The sequence below is a fragment of the Geotrypetes seraphini genome, chromosome 1 (genome assembly GCF_902459505.1).
Source record: "Geotrypetes seraphini chromosome 1, aGeoSer1.1, whole genome shotgun sequence".
Lineage (NCBI taxonomy): Eukaryota > Metazoa > Chordata > Amphibia > Gymnophiona > Dermophiidae > Geotrypetes > Geotrypetes seraphini.
In genome coordinates this window covers 359,639,103-359,663,699 of record NC_047084.1, presented here as the reverse complement: position 1 = coordinate 359,663,699, position 24,597 = coordinate 359,639,103, and the positions used below count along the sequence as shown (strand labels likewise).

Below are 24,597 nucleotides of genomic sequence, written 5' to 3'. Positions count from 1 at the left end.
CGGGATACCGGGCTAGATGGACCATTGGTCTGACCCAGTAAGGCTATTCTTATGTTCTTAAACTGTGCAAAGTCTGGTTCCAAGAGGTATTATAAACTGTAGATAACCATTCCCTATATTTCTGCTCCATCCTCGGTCATTTTTAAAGAGCATATCTTCTCTGCTATAAGTGTTGCAGTCCTTTGGAGGGGAGGGGGGTGGCTCTACTTTCCTCTCCTTGAATTGAGCACTCTCCATAGGTTGAAGTCTCAGATTTCCCCTTTACCAGAAACACAGTGATGTGAAAAAGTTTGTCCTCCCTCCTGATTTCCCCTATTATTGCATATATGTCACGCTGCATGATTTCTGATCTCTAAATAAAATGCAATATTAGAAAAAAGAGTGCCTAAAATAAACACAGCACAGTCTTTGAATAATTACTTCCTTTATTTAAGGAGCCAAGTTATCCAAAATCCACATCACCCGTGTGAAAAAGTAACTACACCCATTTGCCCCACCTTTAGGAGCAAACCCTCTCCCCCCTCTTCTATTAAATCGCGCTAGCAGTTTTTAGTGCAGAGAGCCGCGCCGAATGGCCTGCGCTGCTCCCGACGCTCACAGGAACTCTATGAGCATCGGGAGCAGCGCGGGCCATTCATCGCGGCTCCCCGCCCTAGAAACAGCTAGCGCAGCTTAATAGACGAGGCCCTTGCTATAATTTGATATTAGTCTCTCTGCTGAGGAATCATAGCCCCCTAACGCCCCCTCTCCGGAATTACCTGGCCACACGCCCGCCCCTTTCCCCCTTCATTGATCGCTGTCTTCCAGCTCACTTACCCTCCTCCTTCTTCATCAGCCAAGTTCGGCTAAAGTTGTTGTAAATCCAATAAATCATGGTAAATCGGCCCGTTCGGCCCTTCCCCCCCCTTTATTGACCGCTTTCCTCCTTCTCTACTTCCCACTCCCTCTTCTTCAGCCATGTTCGGCAGAAGGTGTTCTAAACCCAAAACACTGTTTGTAAATTGGCATGTCAATGCGGAACCTAATGTAATTATTGTGAACCGCCTAGAACTCGATGGGCATGGCGGTATATAATAATAAAATTATTATTATTATTATTATTATAGCCCAGGAGATTAATGCACAATGGTGCATATCAACCCGATTTTAATCCACATTTCCATGATTTTATATGGCGCAGCACAGGATATATGAACTCCTGATGAAGGTATAGGCTGCTGAAACACAGTCCGTGTTGGGTCCTTAGTACATCCATTCATCTGGATTTTGCCGCTTCATTTTTCATATAGTGTCTTTAATAAAGCGATTTTATTTCCGATTCCTGCTCTCATCCTGGTTATTTGTGGCTTTTCCGCTCCTTGCACTTTCCATTAAATTCAGGTTTTTGTTTATGAATTGCTTGTTTCAGGTCCTGCCACTACAGAGCTCAAGATACTAAACTATTACTTTAATGTAGATATTGTAAAGAAATGTAACTTTTATTTTACTCACAATCAAAAAGTATCTAGAATTAAACAGGGGCATGAAAACAACTTTCTAGACATAAGAACATAAGAATTGCCATTGCTGGGTCAGACCAATGGTCCATCGAGCCCAGCCTTACCTGCGTACATTCCGGTTTAGCAGAAACTTGTCCAACTTTGTCTTGAATCTCTTGAGGATGTTTTCCCCTATAACAGACTCTGGAAGAGCGTTCCAGTTTTCCACAACTCTCTGGGTGAAGAGGAACTTCCTTACGTTTGTACGGAATCTATCCCCTTTCAACTTTAGAGAGTGCCCTCTTGTTTACCCTACCTCGGAGAGGGTGAACAACCTGTCTTTTTCTATTAAGTCTATTCCCTTCAGTATTTGGAATGTTTTGATCATGTCCCCTCTCAGTCTCCAGTTTCTCAGGCCCAGTTTCTCCAATCTCTCACTGTACTGCAACTCCTCCAGCCCCTTAACCATTTTAGTCGCAGTCACGATGGACATACACACGCACAGCAATTGGCGATCACATATACTTACAGACTCCTCTTCCTTGCTCAATAGTTTGGCACAAGAAAGAAACTCTTCATACTTGAAAAAAGGGATTACAGGCTCAGGAAGTTCTCTCAAATACAGCTTCAGGAGAGATGTGACAGTGTGCACATCAGTGTTGCTGTGGGGGATGAGGGGAGGGGGAAAGAGAAAACAAACATTCGTGTGAATGAAGATCAAGTAAGTTTTTCTCCAAATTTCATTCATTTAGGGCAGTGGTCTTCATTAATTTTTAAGCTACAGCCGCTTTGGATCCCAAAGAGCTGAAGGAGAGCTGCCAACTCTCTTCCCGTGGGACATGGTGACCAGTGTGCTTCAATGACATCTACCTCACCAGCCTGACCTCAGACTTTTTATTGTGCATATCCTGGAGGAGGTAGGCATTTCCAAATGCATTTTCTTTTTTTTTTTTAAATCTTTATTCATTTCAAATCTTAAATCAAGTACAATATTGACATTTATCAATTAAGCATTCAAATACACTTGAAATCCCATAATTGAGCATAATATAAAATATTACCCCCTCCCTTATTTATTTATGAAAATGATTTGTTTCAATTATAATCAAAAATACCCACTCCCCTCCCCCCTTAATGTCTTAAAATTTTTATACAATTCCAAATGCATTTTCATTAGACTTCTGAGAAATGCCTTCTCCTTCAAGCATGTGGCTTTTCCTTCCATCCACGCATGCTCAGAGGCCCTCCAGATGCAGCCGGAGCTCTTTGGGGCTTTCCAAAACCCTGACAAACTGCCGGGTTTTGGAAAGTCCATCCAGGAACCCAGACAGTCCACTAAAAAGAGGACATGTCTGAGTTTTCCCGGACATCTGGTGGGGTATGGGCAAAGGATGGGCATGGACACCACATTGAGTTAGTGCCAGTATTTAATGTGTGTTAAATCACACAGTTGCTGGTAGCATGGGGCACTTAACACCTCCTCAGTAGGGGGAATTAACTGCCTCTATGCTCCTGGTAGAAAAGAACCATAGCCCCAAACCCAGTGATCAATTTCCCTCTCCTCCGAGTCTCCCCAATCAGCCTTCCCTCATATGGAACTCAGCCATCCTCCCTCCACCCTGAAGAAGCACCCAATCCTCCTACCATCTCTAATCCCCCGTAGCACCAAACCCTAGCAGCAGTCTCTTGGTACTACTGCTAGGAGTCAGAGCTGCCATATTGAACCTGGGCCAGCAATAGGGTAAGAGTGTCTGGGGACTGCTACTGGCTCACCATCAGGGAAAGCCCTGGTATGTGTTGGGGAGGGGAACTGAGTGGGTTGGAGGAGGGAGTCAGATTTCACAAGAGCAAGGGGCATGATACTGACTGGGGATTGGGGTTTGGGGTTGTGACAAATCTAGCTCTCTTACTAGCTTCGACACAGGATTAGGGAAGAAGAGCAGGAAACCCCGTTGCAGGAGAGCAGATCAGGTTGGCCCTGCTGATGTTATAAGCGCTGACTTCACTGTGACTAACCCAGGAGCTAAGAAACTACAGCTCCCAGAAGGCCAGTCTCAGCACAGGAAGCTGTCACTGAGACAGGCACAGCTGCAGAGAGATTTCTCTCCCTTCCCCCTCTTCAGAGCAGGGAGGGGCGAATTAGAAGGGGTTAAAACAGAGCAGCTGAGAGAGAGTCAGGGGAGGAGGACCCGAGGAGGCTTCCGGGGGGGAAGCAGCCTGGAGGCAAACGGGAGAGATTCATCCACAGCCCGAGGAGGCTGGAGACTGGCAAATGGTGGACACAGAAGAGCTTACTACTGTCCGGCGGCCCCGCCCCGCCGTGCCGCTGGACCAATCAGCAAGCAAGGCTTTCATCTGTGTACGTGCTGAGCTCACTGCTCAGCATGGCTATTTCCCGCCGCGACGCCGGACTTGTAAGCTGCACGCCTGAAAAAGAAATCATCCTGGCCGGGGTCGGTGTCATGCTCCGGAGCTTCTACAGCCTTCCTATCTCCCTCTCCCTTCTACCTGCTTCCGGCCACACCCCCTGCTCCGCGGCTCTCTTCGGCAACTCAGCAGCAGCGATCGACACAAGCTTCTGATGTCGGGGCCTACCCTCTGCGAGTCCCGCTTGTTTCAACTTCCTTTTTCCACAAAGACGGGACTCGTAGAGGGAAGGCCTCGATGTCGGCAGCTTGTCTTGATCACCGCTGCTGACGAGTTGCTGAAGAGAGCCGCAGAGCAGGGGGGTGTTGCCAGGTGCAGGTAGAAGGGAGAGTGCCAGATGCAGGACTCTTGGGTGAGGGAGGAGAAGAGAGAGAGAAAGAGAGAGGGGAGGGAAACAAAAGGAAATATTTCATACTGGGCTGGGCCGGAGTGGAGGGAGGGTGGAAAGATTCTGGCTACCGGGTGCAGTAACAAAGGAAAAGGGGGGAAAGCTGAAAATGGAGATAGTGACACAAAGAAGAGAAAGAGTAAGCAGGACCTACTGAATAAGGATAGAGATACAGAGGGGACATGAAGAGGAGGTGAAATAGAGACATAGAAGTAATGCTGAAAAAGTGGGGGGGGGGGGGAGATAAAGACATTGAAAGGGCAAATGGTGAACATGGGGTAAAGACAAGGACAGAGACAAATGAAGATTCTGAAAAAGTGGTGAGATAGGGATATAGGTGAGATGGACACAAAGAAGGGTGATGCTGGAAAATAGGTGGAATGGTAATTCTGACAAACACAGAAGGGAAATGCTGGATCAAGGAGAGATGGGGCTCAGGCTGGATGGAATGAGGAGAAATGCCTTGTTGGCCCGGAACTTCCTCTCCTACGTCAGAATTGACATCAGGGAGCGGAATGCTGGTCAGCGCGTCGCTTCTGCAGGGAAAGCTTGGGACAGCAGTGGCTTGGGGGCTATTCCCCGATGGTGGTGGCAGCAAACCGAGTAGCTTGGGGGAGGGCACGGAGAAAGAAAGAAAGGGGGCAGACAGGGAGACAGAAAGAAGGGGGAACAGGGAGACAGAAAGAAAAAGTTGGGGGAGAGAATGAGGTCTGGAGGAGAGGAAACATACAGGAGGCTGAAAGAAAGGAAGAAAGATTGGATGCACAGTCAGAAGAAGAAAGTGCAACCAGAGACTCATGAAATCACCAAACAGCAAAGGTAGGAAAAATTATTTTATTTTCAATTTAGTGATCAAAATGTGTCTGTTTTGAGAATTTATATCTGCTGTCTATATTTTGCACTATGGCTCCCTTTTACTAAACCGCAATATCGTTTTTTAGCGCAGGAAGCCTATGAGCATTGAGAGCAGCGCGAGGCATTCAGCGTAACTCCCTGTGCTAAAACCTACTATTGTGGTTTAGTAAAAAGGGAGGGGGTGTATTTGTCTATTTTTGTATTTTGTTACCGAGGTGACATTGCATAGAGTCATCTGCCGTGACCTCTTTGAAAAAACCCGGAATATGAATAATTAACATTTTCTCTGCCTTTCATTGTGCTTTGTGTTTTTTTTTAATTTTATTGTTGGTAGATCATTTTGACTTAGTCTTTATAAAGTAGCTCGCAAGCCCATAAAGTGTGGGCACCCCTGCTCTTACTCTGGGGCACCAGACCTCCCTCACGGCACACACACGGCAAATGGAAGAAAGAGGAGAATTTTTAGTCGTAGGGAGTAAGGTACAGAATGTGATAGGGAAGAAAAAGATGAGAGTGAGAAATGTGGCAAGGGAACAATGGGACAGATTGAAAGGGATGCAAGAGGGAGGAATATTGGACAGTGGTGAAGGGAATGGAGGGAGAGATGTGGCATAGTGTTGGAGAGGGGTGATAGAAGGAGAAATGTTGGGCATGGGGCTGGTGGGCAGGCATGAAAGATGAGAAAGCGATAAATGCTGGACCATGGTAGGGGAAATCAATGGACAGCAACAGAAGAATTTAGAGAAGATGGGAAAGCGGAAAAAAGAAACTGGGACCAACTTTATGGAAAAATAAGTCTCCAGACAACGAAGGTAAAAAATGGAATTTATTGACTAAAATATGTTAGCTTTGGGAAATGTATATGGCAGATGTCTTTGTTTTGTGTTCAAAAGAAAAGGAAATGCATTTCTGGTTTTATTTCTACAGTGTTGAAGTACTTGTTGACCCTTGCTGTGACTGGTGGGGGATCCCCAAGCACCGCAAGCAGAGGACCTCCTCTAGAGATGGCCAGAACTCCCCTCCACCAAACGCAGCAGTCGCTGGCAGCATCCATGAGCCACTGAGGTGCCAGCATCTGTGACTCAGGGACGCTACTGCTGCCTGCTAAGCTTGGCAAAAGGGACCCCCGGCCAACTGCAAAGGAAGTCCTCAGCTGACAGTTTGTGGGTTCTCATCAGCTGAGTATTTATATTTTATATTTACATTAGAGGTTCTGGTAGAAACCCATTTACAAAGTATGTATTCTTCCCAATTAATATTTCCAAATTAATAAAGTCTCTTTGCTTATTTGTAAATGGGTCTCTACCAGAGCCTTTAATTCAGTAGCATAATTAAATAAAATAACTATTTCTGAAGTTTATAGGGAAGGATGGTGACGGAGGGGATTCCTCGTGGGGATGGTTGGGGACGGAGGGGATTTCTCGCAGGGACGGGTGGGGACGGAGGGGATTCCTCGCGGGGATGGGTGGGGACGGAGGGATTCCTCACGGGGACGGGTGGGGACGGAGGGATTCCTCACAGGGACGGGTGGGGACGGGTGGGATTTTGGCGGGGATGGGTGGGATTTCTGTCCCCGCGCAACTCTCTAATTAATAAGCAGTAAGGGGATGTGTATTGCCTGTGTCCACAGTAGTGAAGCTACCCGTTATGCCAGTGATAGTTTAAAGGGGAGTTGTAGTTCTCTCCCTGCTGATAATGAACTGTTAATTGCTGCTTGAAAGCTTTAGTTGTAAAGGTAGCAAATGTTTTGGCATTTTTTTTTGTTCTCTCTGCTAGCAGCCAAGCTGAGCCTATAGCGTTCTTCCTCACAGCTGTGCATAATTAATTACTTGAAAGGCACAGCAGGGAGCTGTGCTGAGAGCCTGCACGGACCTTGGGAATTCTGTGCTAAAGAAGAGAATACGGTTTACAGAGCTGAAGCAGCTTAGGGAAAGTTACTAAATCCAAACTACTCTGGTGAACAGGACTGTTTATAGATGTGCTAACAAAGTCCAGAGGCTGTGGAACGATAGGTTAAGATGAGACACACCCAAAAACCTGGACATTGGATTTCTTTGAAAGTTTTGCTCTGTTTGAACAGCTTGTGTTTTGCCTCATAGTTTTGAGTGCTTGTTTTGAGGTCTGCTAAGCTGAAGCATTTTTCCTTTTGTTCAATGCAACCAGTGAACATAATAAAACCTTTGTTTGATTATTCTACTATACTGGATTTTGAGGTGTGTGAGTTTCTTTTCCCTTGCCTGTTTTTCTTTTGATAATGTCAGGGAATCTGATATTATACCTTAGGCAGACGCCTAAGAAGGCCTGAAGGATACCCTGGTTAAAGGGTACACATATGGACAGGAACAGTAACAGTGTTCCAGCTCGCTGCCGTGAACAGGAGCTGGGCAGGTGTGACAGGGTTGATCCTTTTATTGACTTACAAGTGCATTCACTCTGCAGCTCCTCAGTATCTCTCCTCTCTTATCTCTCCTTATACTCCTCCCCAGGAACTCTGTTTATCGGGTAAGTCTTTCCGTACCCTTCTTCTGCCTACTCCAGACTCCATCCCTTCTATCTTGCTGCATCATATCCCTGGAACAGACTATCTGAGTCAGTACATCAAGCTCTCTCTGGCAGTGTTCAAATCTAGGCTAAAAGCCCATGGGCGTCGTCTTTGCTGGGGGAGCCAGCACTGGTGCCTCTCCTCCTCTCCGTCCCCTCCCCGCATACCTCTTTAAATGCTTGCCAGCTCAAGCAGCATCTTCTACTTGTTGCTTGCGGTGGTGTCGACTCCCTTCTGACATCACGGGACCAGGCTGTGATGTCAGAAGGGATCTGATGCCAGTGCAAGCAGAGGGTGGAAAAAGCTCTTGTGCTGGTGAACATTTGAAGAGGTACGGGGGGGGGGGGGGGGGGCAGGGGAGCTCTCAAGTTGCAGGGAACAAAGGGGGGGAAAGGATAGAGTGGGGGAGTGCACGGCACAGCAATGCCAGGCACCACCACCCTGGGCGCTTGCCTCTCTCGCTACACCACTGGCTTTATTGAACAGGGATTGTCTCGTACATATTTAATGTGCAGCGTTGTTTACATCTGGCAGCACTATAGAAATGATAAGTAGTAGTAGAGTGCTCAGGGAATCATGTTTTTTTGAAATGCCTGATGATTCTGATCATGGGGAGGGTAATGCTTGGGGATTGTGTTTTTCCCACACATGGGATTGTAGTAACTTTATAGGCAAATAATGTGAATGCGCTTACTGCACTGCCGATACACGTGTTCTGCGGTAAATGCCTGTTCTGTGTGATAGCTATAGGGCATATGTTGGCCTCCCCCAAAGTTACCCCACAGCAAAACTTAATCATACTTTAGTTAAAAGACCCTTAAATTAATAAGGCATATGGAAAGTGATTTGATAAAACATACACTAACAGGTCAGTAGTGTAGCCAGATAGACAGTTTTGGGTGGGCCTGAGCCCAAGATGGGTAGGCATAAAATTTTCCCTACCGCCTACCTCAAAATATAAATACTATAGCTAATAAGGATCCCCAGCTCTGTCAGCTGAAGACTTTCTCTGAACATGACCAGAAACTCTCTTTTACCAAGCTTAGCAGGCAACAGCAACCTGCCTAAGCCACCGATGCCGGTACCCCATGAATGCTTAGTTGTTGGTGGCTCAAGGATGCTGTTGTCAACGGCAGAGCCTGGTAGAAGGGAGTTTTGGCCATCTTTGGAAGAGGTCCTCAGCTGGGGATGCTTGGCGATCCACACCAGTTACACAGCAATGGTTAGGGTTACCAGATTTTCGGGAACGAAAATCCGGATCCATGTCCCTGCCCCCTAGGCCTACCCTATTCCTCCGAGCCATGCCCCATTCCACCTAAGTCACGCCCCATTCCACCCTCAGCCCTGCCACCAGCCCCGCCCCCCCCAACCTGTTTGCTCGTTGGGACGGCATCTGCACATGCACTGGTGTGACAAGATGATGTACAAATACAACACAATTCCAACTAAAAGGTACTTAAAGAGAGAATGGAGAAAAAAGGTCTCAGAAACCTACTTGGAAAAGGATATTTAAACCCAGTACCAAGTCATTAACGGTTCATAGTTTCCATCACTGACCCTAATTACCTCCACCTCCTTTTTTGTGTTTAACTAATTCTTCCTGTGTCATAAATTAAATATTTTTTGTTGTTTTTTCGTTTATATAAACAGCAAGAAATACTACTTATCTTAAAGTGTGCAGAGCTACTGACTAGAGAATGACACGGGGGAAAAATTTGTCCCCGTCACTGCCCAGTCCCCAAGACCATCGTCCCTGTCCCATCCCCATCGCTGCAACCACTGTCACTGTCCCGTCCCCATGACCACTGTCCCCGCAGCATCCATATAAGCCTCAGTACTGCAGTATTTAGCTTATTCCTTCCTTATAAATCAAAGTTCTGGCTGCTGAACTAGAAAAAGAGATGTTCAGCTGGCAGGGCTTTGCTTATAAATTTTTATCAACACAACTAATTTTATCCTAAAGCAAAAAGAAAATACGGTAAATAGAATTTTCTTTTCTAACTTTGTAGTCTGGTTTCTGCTTTCCTCATCTTCTCTTCATTCAATTCCTTCCATCCACTGTCTGCCTTCTCTCTGCATCTTCCATTTGCTCTGTTACTGTGCCTCTCCCTTCCATCTCTCCCTCACCCCCCCCACCCACCAATTGGTCTGGAACCCATCTTCTTCCCTCTGCTCCCCCCATAGTCTGGCATCTCTGTCTTCTTCCCTTCCAGCGTCTTCTTCCCACTCTCTGTTCCCCATTTCCCTTCAGTGTCTTCTCCCCACTCTCTGTTACCCATTTCCCTTCAGCGTCTTTTCCCCACACTGTCTTCCACATTTCCCTTCAGTGTCTGTTCCTCTCCACCCCCCTTCAGCAACTGTTCTATTCCTTTCCGCCACCACCCTTCCCTCTCACCACCCCCTTCAGTGTCTGTTCCTTTCTACCGCCCTTCAGCACCCCTCACGCAGTCCAACCATCTCCCTCCCTCTTACTTCGTGGTGTGTTACAATGCATATTTGTGCAAGCCGCCGGAACCTGCCTGAAGTTGTGTGCATCTGCAAGTGGAAGCTTCTCCTCTGACACAACTTCCGGTTGCACCAGAGGAGATGCTTCTGCTTGCAGATGCCCGCGACTTCAGGCAGGCTCTTGCTGCTTGCACAAATTACATCGTAATGCACCACGAAGGTAAGGGGAACGGAGGGAGATAGATGCAGCCGGTAAGTAGGAAGCAGCCGGTAAGTAGGAAGGAGGGAAGGGGCCACACGCGATTGGTGACTGCTCCACGGGGCAGTGGATGGCCTTGTCCCTGCACATGCAGTGAGCACTTTCTTTCCCCCCACCATTTCGGCAGGTTACCAGCAGCTACCCGCGGCTAGCTACGGGTAACAGCCACTGTGCCATTCTCTACTACTGACAAGCCCAGTGGGGACCCATTTTGCCACTCATGTGGCTTTTTCAAGGGTTCTCAGGACACTCTGCCAAAATTTATCTGAATGTATATTTGTTTGCACTTTTTATAAGTTTTGAAAATCAATAAAGAATTAAAAAAAAAAGTTTGATCTTCCAAAAATATGATTAATCACTCCCTCTCCTTTTTCTCTCTTATTTTTTAAACTCAATATCCTAGATCACAGTTCTTCAACCGCCGGTCCGAGGACCGGTGCCGGTCCGCAGAAAATTCCTGCCGGTCCGCACAGGACCGGCAAGATGGACCCGTTAAATTTTCTGCCCCGATGGTGTTTGCAGAAATCTTCTGTTCCTCCCAGCCTCGGGCGATCAAGACAGGCGGTCATTCCCTCTGTGAGTCTCGCCTATGCGGAAACAGGAAGTTGAAACAAAATAGGCGGGACTCAGAGAGGGAAGGTCCCGACGTTTGCAGCCTGTCTTGATCGCTGCCCCTGCTGAGTCACCGAAGAGGGCCGCGGGGAAAGTGCAGGCAGAGAGAAGATGGTCAGCGTGCGCGGGGAGGTCAGCGTATCGATTGGGGCCATCAGCAGCGTTTGTGCTGAGTCTGCTCACGTGCAGGATGCGGCGGGTAGGGGCCTCCGACTCGTCTTGGGCGGCTGGGCCTGCGGTGCAAAGCTGTTTTTGCCGGCTTGGGGGGGGGGGGTCGCGAATGTGCAGGGCACAGCAGGAGTAAGATCATGGGGAGCCTTCAACAGTGGCTGTCTCCTCTCCTAGCAGCTCTGTACTTACCAGGGCAGTGATTCACTTTGGCAACTTCCCCTTTCCTCAGAGGCGGCAACGGACCCAAGGCTGCCTAAGGAAATCACTGCTGCAGGCAAGTACTGAGAGCTGCTGGAAGGAGAGGAAGCCACTGTTGGAGGCTGGGAAGCTGATGGATAAACGGAGAGCTGCTACTGCACCTGGAGAGAGGTAGAAAGAGAGATGCTGCTGGGAGGGAAAGAGTTGGGAAGAGAGCTACTGTTGGATAGGGGGGAGGAGGGAAGGGAGAAGGTAAAAAGGAAGGAAATAGCTGGCAGGGAGATTAGAGGAGGGAAAGGGGAGAGACAGGAATGAGAAAGTAGAGAGAGATTGATGCTGGAAATGGGGTCAGCAGAGAAATGAGAGAGGGATAAAGATGCTAGATCTGGTGTAGGAGAGATAAAAATGAAGAAAGCAGTGAAGCTGGAATGAATGATGTAAAAAGGAGAGAGGAGGCACAGGCTGGATGGAAAGGGGAGAGGGGCATAGAAAGAAGTCAGATACATATGGAAGGGGGAGAGGCCAGACAGTGGATGGAATGGGCAGATGCTGGAAGGAAGAGTGGAAAGAAGATGAAAGCAGAGACCACAAAAGGTAGAAAAAAATCATTTTATTTCTATTTTGTCATTACAATATATCAGATTTTAAATATATATCCTGCTAGAGACATAACTGTGGACTGCAAAGCCTAACACTATTCCTGTCATGTGTGACTGCAGTATTCTGTTAGCATGATATTTCTGTGTAGCATTCTGTAATAATTTGGCTTGTTCAGTTTTCTTGATAGTAGAGGGGATATATGTGAAGGGGAGGGGAGACAGGGGTTTTGTTGGTCCTTCTTCTGAATATTTATATTTATAAAATGACAATTGTACAGAATATTGTTTCTTTTTATACTTTAATAAAATACGTTCAATATAAAATCATAACTGAGGCTTGTGCAGATGGGATCAGATGGTTTGTGGGAACCGAGCTTGCGGAGATGGGGCGAAAATGTGTTTTTTAAAATTTCGGTCTTAGTAGTTTGCCGGTCCACAAAATAATTCTTTTATTTCTGCCGGTCCACGGGTGTAAAAAGGTTGAAGAACACTGTCCTAGATCATCTTCACTTCAAAAGTGTTGAAATACTTTTGCTGCCTAAGTTTTTCTTTATAAAAGAATTCAAAGCCTGTCCTGTCTGCAATTCTAGCATCTTACCACTAGATGGCAAAACTGCACAACAAGTGCCACTTCTATAGCATAAATGTTACAGTGTTTGTAAGTTTTGGACAATGTCCTGGATATAAGAAGTGAAATCCCTCATTGGCAATGACAATTTCATAGTAATATATTTAGATGTTTGGGTCTTTATTGCAGACTTTTTGCATATCAAAGAGTTGGCTGTAACAAAAAAAGATGATATTTTGAGTGTCCGATCAGATTTGGTCTTGCTGGGCCTTGCAATTATTTTTTTCCTGATTCCTCAATTAGTCATTAAAAGAAATAGGTTATTGAAACATGATTGACTTATTAAGGTTCTGGTACTCCAGTCCTCTGTTTGACTTATGGTATGACTAGTTTGTTCTATTCTAATCTAGAGCTTAGGGCCTCTTCTATTAAACTGCACTAGTAGTTTATAGTGTGGTGAGCCACGCTGAATGGCCCGCGCTGCTCCCAATGCTCATAGAGTTCCTATGAGCTTCGGGAGCAGCGCAGGCCATTCAGTGCGGCTCTCTGCGCTAAAAACTGCTAGTGCAGTTTAATAGAAGAGGGGGTTAGTTTGAGATACTTAATGGCAAGGAGTAGAGGAGTAGCTTCATGGTTAGTGCAGTGTAGAGTTACCATATGGCTCCAGAAAAATAGAACAGTGAGTTGGGTGAGTATATCACCTTTTGTGACCCGTAAGCTCTGAGGCACTTTTCCCTTAAAGAATATTAAGAGAGTGAAAAAAGGGGAATAATTACAAGTATAAAACACCTGCTAAGTAGAATAATAATCATAGTGGATTATATGATTGTGATTATTATATTGTTTTAACCCCCCTCTTTTACTAAGCTGCGCTAGAGTTTTTAGCGCGCACTGCAGATTAGCGCACGCTGCCCCCCCGCGCTACACGCCAAGAACTCACGCCAGCTCAATGGTGGCATTAGTGTCTAGCGCAGCTTAGTAAAAGGAACCCTAAGTTTTAGATATATTAGTGTCCAGAAAAAAAGAGGACTGATTGAGATATCTCGGTTTTACTTCAATTGAAAGCAATGGAAATAAAACCCAGATGGCTCAATCTGTCCTCCTTTTTCTGGAGCATTATGATAACCCTGGTGAAGTGGCCTGAGAACCTAGGAAACTGCATTCAATTTTCAATGCAGCTCCTTGTCATTCTGGGCAAGTCACTTAACCCTCCATTGTCCCAGGTAAAAAATAAGTACTTAGTACCTGGAAGATCGAGCTTTGCTAATGATGAGGAAGGTGTTCTTGTTTTAGTTTTACATTGTTGCTATTGCATTGTAGAGTTTAAGTTTTTATTGCTTTCTGGGTGTGAGCTAAAGGTTTATAGTTGACTATGATAGGCAATTTTTAAATGTTAAGTCATACAGTGTGTACATAAAAACATAAGAATAGCCTTACTGGGTCAGACCAATGGTCCATCAAGCCCAGTAGCCCGTTTTCATGGCGCCCAATCCAGATACCTGGTATCTGGTCAAAACCCAAGGAGTAGCAACATTCCATGCTACCGATCCAGGGCAAGTAGTAGCTTCCCCCATGTCTTTCTCAATAACAGACTATGGACTTTTCTTCGAGTAACTTGTCCAAACCTTTCTTAAAACCAGCTATGCTATTCGCTCTTACCACAACTTCTGGCAATGTGTTCCAGAGCTTAATTATTCTCTGAGTGCAAAAAGAAAAATGTCCTATTGGTTTTAAAAGTATTTCTCTGTAACTTCATCGAGTGTCCCCCTAGCCTTTGTAATTTTTGACGGAGTGAAAAATTGATCCACTTGTATCCGTTCTACTCCACTCAGAATTTTATAGACTTCAATCATATCTCCTCTCAGCTGTCTCTTTTCCAAGCTGAAGAGCCCTAACCGTTTTCGTCTTTCCTCATATGACAGGAGTTCCACCCCCTTTATCATCTTGGTTGGTCTTTGAACTTTTTCTAGTGCCACTATAATCTTTCTTGAGATAAGGAGACCATACAATATTACGTGTGTTACATGGATTTTCTGGTGGTAGTTGTACTTTCAAACAACTTTGTTTCCTGACTCTTCAAAAAGCAACATATAACATTCCATGCATGAAGGTGGAAGTCAACACCAACAAAGTCAAAAGTTTGTCCTTGAGCTTTGTGTATAGTTATTGTGAATGCAGGTCTTACTGGAAACTGATGCCATAGCATTGCACATCCAAATTGTCCTCTGTTGGAGTCTAGGGTGATTGAGAACAATCCAAAACACCGCAATACAACTGATTGTTGACCTGAAAAAATCTGACCACATCACTCCATATTTCAAAAAACTGTACTGGCTACCAGTCGAGGCCAAAATATTTTTCAAATTCGGTTGCCTAAGCTTCAAAACACTATTCTGCACTGCGCCCACCTACCTTCTGAAACACTTTGTCCTCCAAGACAAACTCTGCTTCTCACGCAGAACATTATCATTCACTTTTCCGACTCCCAAAGGATGCCAATTCAAAAGATTCCTCAACAAGACACTTTCCTTCCAAGAAGGAATCTGGAACAATATTCTAAGCGACTTACTCCTTAAGTCATCATCCTACCAATCATATAGAAGATCACTGAAAACCCATTTATTTGATAAATTGTTTAAACTTCCTCAAACTATTTCCTCTACATCTACTTGCATGCTCCTACCTCTTGTTATGTATAATTACATTATACGCCTGTTTGTTCACGCCTACTTCATGCGCATGATGCAATTTCACTGCATTCATGCAGCTTCTCTTGTAAACCGTCTTGAACTGAAAGGTATGATGGGATATAAATAAAGCTATTATTATTATTATTAATTTCAACTAGATTCAATTGAACTGAATAGGTAAAGACGGAATAGAAAACCTGATTAACATTTTATCATGAGAATGTATGAACTAACTTTCCAATACATAAGAAGCTCATTGCTTGAATAAATAATGCCATATTCTTTAATTCTAAGATGCACACTTTTACTCATTTTAAAGTGCATGGAAAGTAAATGTGGCATATATTCGAGGGTGTCGTAGAATCGAGGATAAACATTAGAAATCACGTGGCCTTGGAATTCCTAAGTGGAAATCTATTTTTATTTACACAGTCCTTAATAGTTTGCTTTCAAAATATCATACTACAGTCAACTCCACCTAAGTGCACGTCGGTTAAGCGCACGCTTCGGTTATCCGCAGCCTACCACCCATGGTCCCATTTTTTTTACATTAAAGTCAATGGACATAAACTCTGGATATTTGCAATTCTGATAAGCATATAATCCACTTATGCGCATTGGTGTTGTAGGTCCCACCTGTATTCTTTCACGTAAAGTTCACTCCGGTTAAAAGCAATCATGTAGATGAGCTGCATGTTTCAGAACAGCAGCCTAGGCCTGGCGATGTGTTTGAACTTTCGGAACTGCATCGTGGCGTTGCGTGGACAAAAATCATTGTCTTTGGCTGACGCCACTTTGGCGTTGTTATTACAGTACTTGTACATAAATTGGAAAGGCCTGTCCCCTGAGAGTGGTGTACTCCAGACCCTTCATATATGGTCTCCCAATTAAAGAAATAGAGACCTATACACCACTTTCAAACGTAGCGAAGCTGTTGGCTTCAAGGTGCCTGCCTGTTGAATCTGAAAGCAACAAAAAACAAGGGATAATCGCAAACTTCAAATGTGATTACAGTGATTAATGTGATGGCAGTGATCGATGCAAGCATGGAATCCTGCCCCCGAGCTGCTGATCTCGTGAGAAAAAAAGATGGTGCTAGACTCGTCACATGGTACTCTGATTAAGCACATGCTCCGTGGCAAACCGGTCCGAGGGGCTTGCACTTAAGCGGAGTCGATTGTACTTATATTGTTTTCCTTCTGCATATTTATTTACCATATTTTTCACTTTTGCAAAATGGGGATACATCTTAGAATCGAAGGTTTATTTTTCAACTCTTGCAAAAGGGGGAGGGGGTGCATCTTAGATTCAATGGTGTCTTAGAATTGAGGAAATACAGGACATTCACGGGTTTTCCGGACTTTTTTTAAAAAATACTTTCTTTTTTATTTGGTAAGGCAACAGAGTAAATCATCATAACTAGGGTCACCAGACATCTGGGAATCCGGATGGCTTTTCAAAACCCAGCACTTTGTCCAGGTTTTGAAAAGCTTCTGGCAACGAGTGACATCGGGACAGCATTTGCGCATGCGTGACGTCGCTCGTTGCTCGTGCAGGTCAAGGGATGGGGCGGGGCCAGCCAGAATGGGGCAGGCCTAGCGGCGGGGCCATGGGTCCGGATTTTCCTTTTGGAATTTCTGGCAACCCTAATCATAACTTAATAGCAACTTTCAGTGAAAACATCACAAAAGTTCCAATCCCTCCTTATCAAAGCCTCACATTCAGAAGTTGGGTCTTGATAAGAACTCCAACTTATGGTTTAAGCAGCAGGGGTGTAATGAGAGACCCAATTTTGGACAGGCCTAAGCTCACAGTGGGAGGGCACAACAACGGTAATGGAAATCTCTTCCTTGCCATCTTTTAATCATTTTAGCTTATTTTACATTATTCAAGACTTTTTATACTTTGTTCCCCTTCCTTTTGTCTTGATCCTTCTTCCCCTCTCTTTCTCTTTATACAAATTGTATTTGTGCCCTTCTCCATCTTGTGATCGGTAAGTTAATGTTTGTCAGTGTGTTTGATTGTTTGTAGCATTGTTTGTAATTTGTTTTTAATGTACGTTCTTATTACCATTTTTTCTCTACCACCTAATTTTATCTGTTTGTAACATTGTACCATTTTCGCTGATTGTCCAGCCCTTCTTCGTTGTAAACTGCCTCGAACTACTGTGGCTTTGGCGGTATATAAGAAATAAAATTATTATTATTATACTTTGTTTTTTATAGAGGAGGCTCAGGGGAGATATGATAGAGACCTTCAAGATCATGAGGGGCATAGAGAAGGTGGATAGGGACAGATTCTTCAGGCTGAAGGGGACAACAGGTACGAGGGGGCATTCGGAGAAACTGAAGGGAGATAGGTTCAAAACAAACGCAAGGAAGTTTTTTTTCACCCAAAGGGTCGTGGACACTTGGAATGCGCTACCGGAGGAAGTGATCAGGCAGAGTACGGTACAGGGATTCAAACAGGGATTGGACGAATTCCTGAAGGATAAAGGGATCATGGGATACTGAGGGAGGAGCTGGGATGTAACACAAGTATAGAAAGCTAACCAGGTAATGAGTATAGAAACCAAACCAGGTCGTGCATGTGCAAGACCAGAGGGTTAGGACTTCGATAGGAAGACAGGACTTAAATGAGAAACCAAGGTGGTGATACAGACAGGTCGTGACCTGTTTGGGCCGCCGCGGGAGCGGACTGCTGGGCGGGATGGACCTGTGGTCTGACCCGGCAGAGGCACTGCTTATGTTCTTATGTTCTTATATATTATGTAAAACCGCTTTGAATTTTTAATAAGGCGGTATATCAAATTTTTAAATAAACCTGAAACCTAAAACCCCCTACCATCCCCTCACCCGGCATTTCTCCCTCCCCCTAGGTGATTGGCAGGGGGCTCACAACCCCATGAAGAGGAAGTTGAATCAGAGGGAAGACTCTTGTGAGAAGATTGTGGGATTTGGGAATCCCCACCATCCACATTATTGATGGATGGGCCTGTCCAAAGCGGGTGGGTCTGTGCCGACCAATGGCTCTGCTACTGTCAAGCAGAGGACTCAGAACAAGGAACATGGAGTTCAAATCACACTGCTGCACCTTGTGATCCTGGGTAAGATACTTAACCCTTCATTGCCTCAGCTGCACACTTAGACTGTGATCTCCCCGGTGACAGAGAAATTCCTGCTGTATCTGAATGTAACTCATCATATAAAAGGCATGAGCTAAATTCAAATCTCTTCCACCTCTTTACTTTAACCTCTAGACTCAGTACAATCACAAGTGCCAGCAACTTAGCATCCAAAGAACCAGATCCCAGTGAATGAACAATAGTTTTTCAAAAAGCTGAGAATCAAGCTCAGCCAGTACTGGGTTATTAGGGTTTTTTTTTTTGTTTTCACATTTTGCCTCTAATTTTTAAGGCAAGCAGTTCCAGCTCCAACAGTTTAAACCAGCATCCAGCTAGGAATAAGAATCTAACTGCTTTACTACAGTCCTTGACTAATGAATCAGAAAAAAAACTACAGCACAAATTATCCTTGGGTCCAATGGGATCATGATTCCTAATAGGGGTTTGATTACTCTTAACACTATTCCAGAAAACAGTTAACACTGGGGCATCTTATACAGCTGCCAGCATAAATATGAGGAGGTCTTAAGCACCATATGAAGCTAGATGAAGTGAAATAGATCTGCAAGATAACTTTATATTGCTAGTCATGAATGGAGACTGAGTATTTCTAGAGGTCCTGGGACATCATCTCCTAATCCTTTTTTTTTTTAAAATATCTTTATTGATTGTTTCAAAACATATAAACAATAGATAAAACAGTAACAATCCAAATAATGGGCAATAACAGAAAAGCACAGTTACTTACCGTAACAGGTGTTATCCAGGGACAGCAGGCAGATATTCTTAACACATGGGTGACGTCACCGACGGAGCCCTCGGTACGGACCTTTTTAACTAGAAGTTTCTAGTTGGCCGCACCGCGCGTGCGCGAGTGCCTTCCCGCCCGACGGAGGAGTGCGTGGTCCCCAGTTAGGATAAGCCAGCTAAGAAGCCAACCCGGGGAGGTGGGTGGGACGTAAGAATATCTGCCTGCTGTCCCTGGATAACACCTGTTACGGTAAGTAACTGTGCTTTATCCCAGGACAAGCAGGCAGCATATTCTTAACACATGGGTGACCTCCAAGCTAACAAAGAGGGAGGTGGGATGGTTGGCCATTAGGAAAATAAATTTTGTAACACAGATTGGCCGAAGTGTCCATCCCGTCTGGAGAACGCATCCAGACAGTAGTGAGTAGTGAATGTGTGAACTGAGGACCAAGTGGCCGCCTTGCAGATTTCCTCGATGGGCGTGGAACGGAGGAAAGCTACAGAAGCAGCCATAGCTCGGACTCTGTGGGCCGTGACAGTTCCTTCCAGTGAGAGACCGGCCCGAGCATAGCAGAAGGCAATACAGGCAGCAAGCCAATTTGAAAGTGTCCGTTTGGAGACAGGACGACCCAAACGGTTGGGATCGAAAGATAAAAATAGCTGAGGGGATGTTCGGTGAGCTCTGGTACAATCAAGATAGTAAGCAAGGGCACGCTTACAATCCAGCGTGTGCAACGCCTGTTCCCCAGGATGCGAGTGAGGCTTAGGGAAGAAGACGGGCAACACAATGGACTGGTTGAGGTGAAAAGCCGAGACCACCTTGGGAAGGAATTTAGGGTGGGTACGCAGAACAACCTTGTCATGGTGAAAAACAGTGAATGGTGGGTCAGCAACCAGTGCATGCAGTTCGCTAACCCTCCTGGCAGAGGTGATGGCAATTAGGAAAAGCACCTTCCAGGTAAGAAGCCTGAGCGAAGTAGTGGCAAGAGGCTCAAACGGAGGTTTCATGAGTGCTGAGAGAACCACATTGAGGTCCCAGACGACAGGAGGAGGCTTGAGAGGCGGTTTGATATTGAAGAGACCTCTCATAAATCTGGAAACCAGAGGATGAGCCGTGAGGGGTTTTCCGAGAATAGGCTCATGAAACGCAGTGATGGCACTGAGGTGGACTCTGATGGAGGTAGTTTTGAGGCCAGCATTGGACAGCGACAGTAAATATTCCAATACAGTTTCCACCGCTAAGGAGGTGGGTTCCTGACGATGCCGGAGACACCACGAGGAGAATCTGGTCCATTTCTGATGGTAACATTGGAGGGTGGCCGGCTTTCTGGAGGCATCCAAGATGAGGCGGACCGGCTGAGATAGGTTCTCTGGAGAGGTCAGCCCGAGAGAAACCAAGCTGTCAGGTGGAGCGAAGACAGATTGGGATGCAGTAGAGACTGATGTTGCTGCGTAAGTAGAGTAGGAAACACAGGAAGGAGAATGGGTTCCCTGGAGCTGAGTTGGAGCAGGAGTGAGAACCAGTGTTGGCGAGGCCACCGAGGTGCGATAAGAATCATGGTGGCGTTGTCCTTGCGGAGTTTGGACAAGGTCCGCAACATCAGAGGAAGTGGAGGGAAGGCATACAGGAACCGATCCCTCCAGTCGAGCAGGAATGCATCCGGAGCCAGACGGTGAGGAGAGAAGAGTCTGGAACAGAATTGGGGCAGCTGATGGTTGTGAGGTGCTGCAAAGAGGTCCACCTGCGGAGTGCCCCATCGAGCAAAGATGGAGAGCAGAGTCGGAGGGTCCAACGTCCACTCGTGAGGTTGAAGGATGCGGCTGAGATTGTCGGCCAGAGAGTTCTGTTCGCCCTGGATATAGACCGCCCTGAGAAAGAGATTGCGGTCCGTGGCCCAGGTCCAGATGCGCAGAGCCTCCAAACAAAGGGGGCGAGATCCGGTGCCGCCTTGCTTGTTTATGTAGTACATGGCGACTTGATTGTCTGTGCACAGGAGGAGGACTTGAGGGCAGAGAAGATGTTGGAAAGCCTTGAGGGCGTAGAACATGGCTCTGAGTTCCAGGAAATTTATGTGATGACGACGCTCCTGTGGGGTCCAAAGTCCCTGGGTGCGTAGATCTCCTAGGTGAGCTCCCCACGCGTAGGGGGACGCATCTGTGGTGATGATCATAGAGTGGGGGGGCAGATGAAAAAGTAGACCCCTGGAAAGATTTGAGGAGTTCAACCACCATTGGAGAGATTGCTGAAGAGATGATGTCACAGAGATGGGATGAGAAAGAAGATCTGTAGTCTGTGACCATTGGTTGGCAAGAGTCCACTGAGGCGTGCGAAGGTGGAGACGTGCCAGAGGAAGGACATGCACCGTCGAGGCCATGTGACCCAGGAGGACCATCATCTGTCGGGCAGGAATGGAGGGATGCATGAGTACCTGACGGCAGAGATGGAGCAGGGTCCGCTGGCGATCGGAGGGGAGAAAGGCCCTCATCAGCGTGGTGTCCAGAACTGCTCCAATGAATTGAAGTCGCTGGGTGGGCAGCAGATGCGACTTGGGGTAGTTGATCTCGAACCCCAGGAGGTGGAGGAGAGAGATGGTGTGATGAGTAGCTTGTAGCACGAGTTGAGATGAAGGTGCTTTCACCAACCAATCGTCCAAGTAGGGGAACACCTGGAGGTTGTGAGACCTGAGGAAGGCCGCCACCACTATAAGGCACTTGGTGAAGACTCTGGGGGAGGAAGCGAGGCCAAACGGTAGCACTTTGTACTGATAGTGGTGGTGTAGCACCTGGAACCGCAGGTAGCGGCGAGAATTCTGATTGATGGAGATGTGAGTGTAGGCCTCTTTGAGGTCCAGGGAACATAGCCAGTCGTGTTGAGAAAGAAGAGGGTAAAGCGTGGCAAGGGAGAGCATTCTGAACTTTTCCTTGACCAGACACTTGTTGAGGTCCCTGAGATCGAGAATGGGACGGAGGTCTCCCGTCTTTTTGGGAACCAGGAAGTAGCGGGAGTAGAATCCCTGACCCCTTTGATCTGGAGGTACTTCTTCGATGGCATTGAGAAGGAGGAGGGATTGAACCTCCCTCAGGAGGAGGGGGGTTTGAGATGAGTGTGAAGCAGACTCTACGGGAAGGTTGTCCGGTGGAAGAGTCTGGAAGTTGAGAGAGTAGCCGTGGCGGATGATGTTGAGGACCCACTGGTCCGACGTGATGACTTCCCAACGGCTGGAGAAAATGGTGAGACGACCCCCGATAGGCTGTGGAAGAGGCAGCGAGGGTGGAAGACTGGCTATGCCCTGGAGAGAAGAGTCAAAAGGGCTCAGATTGTTTAGCAGGCTGAGGAGGCTTAGAGGGTTGAGTGGCCTGAGATCGAGCCTGGGCATGGTGCTGCTGTTGACGGGGTCGCCGAGATTGTTGGGGAGGCGGATTGAGTGGCCTGGCTGAGAACCTCCGCTGGTAAGATGATTGAGGCCGATAGGGTCGGGCAGGCGGAGCCTTCTTTTTCGGCTTGATCAGGGTGTCCCACCTGGTCTCATGGGCCGAGAGTTTTTGGGTGGTGGAATCCAGTGACTCTCCAAAGAGTTCATCCCCGAGACAGGGGGCGTTGGCCAAACGATCCTGGTGGTTGATGTCCAGGTCGGAGACTCTGAGCCAGGCTAAGCGACGCATGGCTACGGCCATGGCAGAGGCCCGAGAGGTGAGCTCGAAGGAGTCGTATATTGAGCGGACCATATATTTGCGCATTTGGAGAAGGCCAGAGATGTGTTGTTGGAATAGCGGGACCTTGCGCTCAGGAAGGTACTTCTGGAGGGCAGACAGTTGTTGGACCAAGTGTTTCAGATAGAAAGAAAAATGGAAGGAATAGTTGTTTGCCCTGTTGGCAAGCATGGCATTCTGGTAAAGCCTTTTGCCAAACTTGTCCATGGTCTTACCTTCTCTGCTAGGAGGGGTAGAGGCATAGACACTGGAGCCCTGAGTCTTTTTTAAGGTGGATTCCACCAGAAGGGACTCATGGGGCAATTGAGATTTGTCGAATCCAGGAATAGGGATGACACGGTAAAGGTTGTCCAGTTTACGGGGGGCTCCCGGTACCGTGAGGGGATTTTCCAAGTTTTTGTAGAACGTTTCCCGTAGGATGTCATGCACGGGAAGCTTGAGGAACTCCTTAGGAGGTTGCTCAAAGTCTAAAGCCTCTAGAAAGGCTTGAGACTTTTTTGAGTCAGATTCTAGGGGAAGGGACAGGGCAGCAGACATTTCTCTCAGAAATTTAGAAAATGAGGACTGCTCTGGTTTAGAGGTGGCATCGGGTGCCGATGGTTCCTCATCAGATGAGGAAGGATCCTCCTCGGTACCGAGAGGAGTTTCCTCCCATAAGTCAGGGTCCCTGACCTCTGGTGCATGTCGAGACACCGGGGTGGAGGGCGCGGTATGGCGAGTCTTGGACAAAGACTTTCCAGAGCGCACCGAAACGGTACCAGGGGAGGACGACCGGCGTCGATCTCGGTCCCGAGAAGAATGCCGTACCGCCTGGTGCCGAGGAGGATCCAATGTGGCCTGAGAATGAACCACCGGATCGCCATGAAGTTGTTGGGCCGAAAGGATCGGCATGGAGGTGTTCACCGGTATCGAAGGGGTGGACACCGGGGGCTCGGTACGGGGCTCGGGCCGGTCTGGTACCGGAAGGAGCGGTGCCAGGATAGTGGGCAACAGTTGTTCAAGTTGTTTCTTCAACTGCTCCTGGAGTTGAGCTTTTAAGATGGCCGAGATACGGTCATCTAGGGGTGGCATCAGAACCGCTTTCTTTTTCTTCGGTTCCTTGGATGCCGCTCCACGCCCCGGCGATGAGGAGGCCGATGACGAGGCACTCACTGAGATCGGGGCGGAGCGTTTGCGGGACCGGTGCGATGCCGGTAGGGACGGTGTCGCCACCGTAGCTAGAGGGCGCTCGAGGGAAGAGGAAGGCTTCTTAGCCGGCTTACCTGGCGCCAGCGACGCCGATGTGGGGTCGGTCGGTGTCGAGGTCGACGGTGCCGATTTTTGAGGTACCGCCGTTGAAGGTGAGGAGTCCATCGCCGACTCGGTGCCGAAGAGAAGAGTTTGTTGAATTCTTCGGTTTTTAAGGGTTCTCTTTTGAAGAGTGGCACAGCGGGTGCAGGAGTCCGCCCGATGCTCCGGACCCAGACACTGCAAACACCAATTGTGTGGGTCAGTTATGGAGATCGGGCGTGCACACCGCTGGCACTTCTTAAAACCGACCTGCGGGGGCATGAAGGGGAAGATAGCCTCCGCAAAATCGAAGCCCGAGGCCTGTATACTGGCAACAGGCCCCGCCGGGGCAAAAACGAAAGAAAAAAGGCGAAAAAGCAGTTTTTTTTTTTTTTTTTTTTGCAAATCAAAGAAAAATAAACCCGAAGGTAAGAGAGAAAAAATAAGGAAAAAAGCGCGAGCGGGAAGGCAAAAAAGTGGTTTCAACGGCCGTTGAAAAAACACACGCGTC

The 24,597-nt window shown here is 46.9% G+C and overlaps 1 protein-coding gene across 5 annotated transcripts in view; it reads right to left on the bottom strand.

Annotated features, from left to right (window-relative positions):
- ARHGAP24 (Rho GTPase activating protein 24) overlaps positions 1-24,597 on the bottom strand; it is an 833,428-nt gene that overhangs the window by 31,324 nt on the left and 777,507 nt on the right. For all 5 annotated transcript variants that reach the window (XM_033914713.1, XM_033914704.1, XM_033914721.1 and 2 more), the window contains one exon: positions 2,008-2,140. In XM_033914713.1, the coding sequence (XP_033770604.1) occupies positions 2,008-2,140 (133 nt within the window). The remainder of the gene's footprint in view (positions 1-2,007; positions 2,141-24,597) is intronic.